Here is a 6,111-nt window from a genome sequence, read left to right on the forward strand (position 1 = left end):
AATTTTCCTAACTTCATATTTAACTTATACTTACTAAATTAATAATATTTTCTACTCATTTGTCGAATTTAGTGATCTCGAATCACCGTTCCGACACCTCTGAAAATTCAGGCCATTACAGTTTTTTTTCTCTCGTCGGATTTGTGGTCCCGAAACCACTGTTCCGACTAGGCCTAAAATCGGGCTATTACAGGGTGGACTTGGGCTAAATTTTAGGCCCATATTTTGGGTCGAGCCGGGCTTGGGCAAGCATAAATTATATTAATATCATGCTTAGGCTCGGCCTGAACTTGACTCGATTTAGAATATTTACCTTGTCAATTAGGATTTTTAAAATTGTAATTGTTTAATTATTCTAATACTTGTGGCAAATAGCATTAATGAGTATAGGCTATATATGCAATCCATGTTGTGTGGATATGTAATCTTAGCCTAAATAAACCCCATGTGCGTGTGTTTGTTGGTTATAATTAGATCTCTCTAATTTCTAATGCTATTAATAAATTAATTTTAAGCACTTTGTTATAGAGTTATTTTGTTAATAAAGGAAATAATTTCGACAAGCTTGATTATTAAAAAGGTAATGAGAGACTGGGTGGTATGTGTTGAAACACATAGTTGCTAATTGGTTTAAACTTATGTGTTGAACGGAAGTGCTAGGCTCTAATGGCTACTTTGGATGCCATTATCTTTAATCCAAAATACAACAAGTGAACCCATGTTTTTTTACTCTCCAAAAATAAAGACTAGAACACTCACCCCCTAAGAATTTAGGTTGTAAACACAAACTGCTTACTCTCAAATGCACTCACATAAATATGTTCATCAATGAATATTGAAGTGTTCTCTATGCTCTTATCTAAAACCTATACAAGTCTTTCAATAGAAAATTTTTTTTGAGACTTGCTAACATATTAGAGACCAATTACAATAGAACCTCTTAATTATAGAAACTACAAAATAGTCAAAAACAATACACTAATAAATACATAAGAAAAGTGGATTGTTGTAGATTCTTTCTTCAATGATATCTTCAATGCGATATCGATTTGTTCTCCACAATCCAAAGGGTTTAATTACTTGATTTTGAACCAATCCAATCTTCAAGGGCAATTGCTTTAAATGAATTAGTCTTCAAAGTCGAGGTTCCATACATATTATTTGGTTTCAATAAATTGTAACTTCAAATATGACAAGTGACATCCTATCGTAGTGATGAAAATGATCACTTTTGATTGACACTTAACAGGTCACGTAAAAAACTTGCCTCAAATCCACCAAAAAAGAAAATATTTGCCTCCACGTTATGTGTGATGTTGGTATCTAATTGATTTATCAAAGAGTATGGAACTTATTTTTACATTGATGATCAAACTCATGTGATTAGATTCTCATCGTATTGTTTTTTTTTTATTTTATAAATTCTATTTGCAACCTTTTGAAGTTTTAGTTTTAAATTTTAATTTTAAAATCCCCTTTCATTTTTACTAACTTGTTTTACCAAAGAAATATAATTACCAAACCTCTATCTGAATTCAACCATGCTGATTACTACATACAAATTTAATATTTTTAAGTAAAAGTTTATTTTTATTAGACTTGGACCCACCAATTTATCTGATGCAACCGGGATTGATGTAGCTTGCTGATTCACATGGTAACGTAGTGATTGGAGGGATAATGGACGACATGAAGCAGGCCAGTGTCTATTCTGGTGACTCTGCCTACTCGATTCCCACTCAAACTATCCCACCTTCTTGCTTAGATACCATAAGGTCATCGACTACAAAATTGGCTAAGAGTCTAAATGTATCTGGGCTCATGAACTGCCACTATGCGATCCCAGCATCTGGTGGGGTTTTCAGGAAAATCCCCTAGCTTCTCGTACTGTAACATTTGTTTCCAAGGCAATTGGGTACCCATTGGATAAATATGCTGCTCTTGTTATGCCTGGGAAGTCGCTCAATGATTTAGGTTTTACAAAAGAGGTGACACCGAAACATGTATTAGGCCCTCAGCTTCAGTGACTTAACCAAATCCCATCTTGAAAGAATAGCGAATTCATTCTTGAGACTGGGATTTAAAATTGTTTCTAACAATTAGGACAGCTCATTTGGTTGAACTCAAAGGGTATCCCAGTGGAAGGGGCGCTGAAATTGTACCAAGGGCAACCACATGCGGCTGATATGATTGCTAGCGGTCAGATACACTTGATGGTTATCACAAGTTTGATCAAACCCATGGCCGGTAATTGAGGAGAATGACTCTTGCTTACAAGCATTCACCAATAATCACAACTGTCGAGGGAGCCTTGGCTACTGCAGTCAGGCAATTCCAAGCACAATTAACATGATTGCAGTTCACAACTTCTTCAATACCCAGGTAAAATAAAATGCGGTAGTTTCACTTTTAACTTCTTTTTGGGTTTTCTTTAATAAAACTTTGTCATTGTCTTTACCTTAAAAAGAATAAGTAGGGAGGCCCATGGTGAGATGAAAAACATGGTCTGTGAAAAGGCTGAAAATCTCTGTTACTAACCAAAAAAAAAAAGAAAAAGGTAAGCACTAAGCCACTAACTTCGTTGTCTTGAAATTTGATGATGATGACAATGCATGGCATGATTAACATGTGAGATACCTTACTTTTTTTAAGTAGTTGTTGAAGTTTTTTATGAGAAATCATGTGCTCCTTAGCTTAATGATAGTGAATTTCAAAGCAATTTTCTAGTTTTCATCATTTCTCAAGTTGATTTTGAAGGGGTTAATTTTAATTTCTTGATTAGAGCAATTGTGGAGCTTGAAGGACCAAGATTGACATCTTTTAAACAAACCCAAATTACAAAGAAGTCATGAATTGGACTGTCAAATCATCTGTTAAACCATTATTTTCATTGCCTCCACCATGAAAGCAATGTAACGGCTCAAAATTGACATCTGGTGGAGCCTCTGCCAGCCTATTGGTAACATGCAATTCTTTCATCCATCATCTTCAGGTTGCCAATAATTCATCAAAAACCAAAATCATACTTACTGTGCTACCCAAATTGGGATCAATTAAATACTATGGAAAACAAACAAATACAACTTATTTACAGAGCATAGAAGATACTGTTCAAATTGGACAAAAAACCCCTACATCATTTACTCCTACAACTTACCAGTTTACCACAAACACTTTTTTAACCTTTGACTACTTTTTACCCAACTCGGCTCATCAAAACCCCGCCAACTCCAACTGAAGTCGGCTCCAGCTTCCTATTCTTCCAAAAGCAAGCATCAGGTGCTAGCTTAGCCGATGACCTCCTCGGCTCAGACTTGCAGCGCGTGAGCGGAAACGGCTCATACCCTTTACCTCCAACAAGCTTGTGCTCCATCATTGTAGTCTTTGATCCGCCGCTGCCAGCTCCATTGACAGCTTCTGCACCCGCCGTATCCATAGGCGGAGCAGCCGGGAAAGAGCAAGAAGAGCGAGGTGGCTGTAAAAAAATAGGGAGAGGATTGGAGTCAACGCTGATTCTTCTTTTGGGCTCATCTCCACTGTCCTTTGGTTTGACTACTTGTTGCTTTCTCTTCTCTGGTAACCATCTGATGAAATCTGTGCTGCACACCCAAGTCTCCTTGGATACCTCCATTGACAGCTTTGGTTCGCACATCATTAATAGTAAACAATCTGGCAATAACTTATCTTGACTCTCACTCTCCTTTGACTCGTTTTCCGGGTCGGTTTCCGGGTATTCAAGTTCGGATCTTTCTTGGCTTGTCTCACCTTCTTCTTCCTCCTCCACTGTTGAATCCTCTTCTTCATCCTCTTCAGCTTTTGTTTGTTCTTCCCTTTCTTCCTCTCCATTTCCATTAACATTTTCCTCTTCAGCTAGGTGCAGCTCTTCAATGGCAGCTTCATTCTCAAGACTCAATGGAACTTCAGTCAAAGTTTGTTCTTTTGATGTTGATTCTTGCGGGTCTTCTTCCACTTCATGTTCATCTTCATGTTCATGTTCTTGATCTTGATACTCTATACTTGTTTCTTCTGCAACTCCAGTACTTCCATTCTTCACCAAAACGGATTCAACCTCTGTTTCAGCTTCTGCTGCTGCTTCAGTTTCTGGGATTTCTTCTTGTTCTTCATTTGCTTCACAATACACATACATGTCACTAACTTCACTTACTTGATGTTCAATTTCTTGCTCAAATTTTACTTCCCTTTCTTCTCTTTCAACTTCCAAAGTATCCTCTTGGACCAGCTCATGTTCTTCCACCTCCCCTTCCCTTTCATTTCCATCCTCCTCTCCTTCATCGTCATGTTCATCTTTAGGCACTGGAGTTTCCCAAAACTTATTAGCAAGGGCAGCCATTTTAACAGGATCAGATCTACATCTCATCAACAACAATGCATTCTTAGGTGGTATACATATGCTCACTCTAGCAGCTGCTTCATCATCATCATCACCACCCTTATTTTCATTAGCAAAATCATTTATTTCAATATCTTCAAAGACATGTCTCCTTTGACTACTTCGCATCATCATCATCTCACTACTTTCCCTTCTCTCATCATCTTCCCCACCACCAACAACCAACTCAATCTCCCTCTCTTTCCCTTCCCCTTCTTGAACTGCCACAAGCCACCTTGTAAAAACAGCCCCACAAGAAGACCTCCCATTTCCATTCTTATTCCCATTCCCAACATTAGCACTAGATCCTCTTGTTTTCCCTTCTTTATCCCTTTGGTTAGCCATACAAGAAGACCTGCAAGGTAGAAAACAATTAAACTCAGCCCCAAATGCCCTCAATGCTTCACAAATAGTCAATGGCAAATGCACCCATTTCTTGCACTCTTGCTGCTGCTGATGATGGCTGCTATTACTGCTCAAAAAATGACCCATGTTGTAATCCTGAGAGCTACTTGAATCAAGACTGTTGCCTCCATTGTTATGATCCACTTTTCTGAAACTAACTTCTCCCCTTCTTTTAGATCTACAAGCTCTAAACTTTTTGCCCTGTTTCTTGGTCTTCACTCTAACTTGACCTATGCAAGTAACCTTAGGTGAAGAAGGCTCAGGGTTGTCAAAACCGGAGCCTCTCTTTTTGCCACTATTTGTAGCGAACATTGGTGAAGCTTGACCACCTTTCATGCTACCATTATTTCTCAACCTCCTACTGAGTGATGAAGAGAGAGAGATATGTGAAGAAGATTCCCTAGAGCGACCAGGACTAAGGATGGACTTGGAAGAGATTTTCATGGATGAAGAAGAAGAAAGGCGTGAAGTGAAACAAATGAAGAGCTCACTTGTTGTGTTGTTGCCACTAGTGCTACTGTTGTTGATGCTAGTACTTCGATGGGGCCTCTCAGGATCCATTATTACTTTTTTGCTTGATCTACAGATTCCTTTTCTGGTGTGTGTGTGTGGGTGGATGGTCAATGAATTAGGAGAAAGGGGGGAGTTATTTGGTTGTTTGATAGTCGAAGTGGTGGGCTGCAAACTGCAAAGCTTGACAGATAGAAAAGATTAATGGAAGAGAGAGAGAGATGAAAGCAAAGCAAATGAAATGAAATGAAGGAAGAGAGGGTTTAATGGAAGATGACGAAATGTTGTTTTGTCTTTTGCAGAGTGTTGTGTTGGGTTCTCTTTCTGGTTCCCCATGGGGGCATGGGTGTTAGTGTGTTTTCCTTTTTCATTTAATAATTTTCTTTTGATCATTAAAAGGCTACGTTTTTACCATGGGTAAATTGCATAGTTGGTTACTCAATTTTCAAAAATTTTCATTTTGGGTGTCAAAAAATAAAAATTTTCACTTTAAACACTATCGTTAAAAACTATTTTCATTTTAGGCATTACTATGCTATTAAAGTCAATTTTCATTTCAGTTACATGTCGTTAATTCAATGTTAAAGTCAATTTTCATTTCAGTTACATGTCGTTAATTCAATGTTATTGTACATTCACTTAGCAAGTTTTTATTTTGGTCACTTTTTTTTAACTTTTAAGTTACTTATCATTTTAGAATTAATTTTAGTTTATTTAGTAAAAAACTTGAGTTTATTTACATGGAAAAACTTGATTTTACATTAAAATTTTATTTACCTTTAATTTCCTTCATTTTTCCTTTTTCA

General features: G+C 37.3%; 1 protein-coding gene and 1 pseudogene across 1 annotated transcript; one reads left to right on the forward strand and one right to left on the reverse strand.

The window, feature by feature from the left end:
* The first annotated feature begins 583 nt into the window (after positions 1-583).
* LOC128036206 (carbamoyl-phosphate synthase large chain, chloroplastic-like) lies at positions 584-2,185 on the forward strand (annotated as a pseudogene).
* Positions 2,186-3,026: 841 nt separating this feature from the next.
* LOC105782331 (uncharacterized) lies at positions 3,027-5,612 on the reverse strand. The gene has a single exon (XM_012607011.2). The coding sequence runs from the start codon at positions 5,354-5,356 to the stop codon at positions 3,197-3,199; it is 2,160 nt and encodes a 719-aa protein (XP_012462465.1). The 5' UTR covers positions 5,357-5,612; the 3' UTR covers positions 3,027-3,196.
* Between the last annotated feature and the right edge of the window lie 499 nt (positions 5,613-6,111).

Source organism: Gossypium raimondii, chromosome 13 (genome assembly GCF_025698545.1).
Source record: "Gossypium raimondii isolate GPD5lz chromosome 13, ASM2569854v1, whole genome shotgun sequence".
NCBI lineage: Eukaryota > Viridiplantae > Streptophyta > Magnoliopsida > Malvales > Malvaceae > Gossypium > Gossypium raimondii.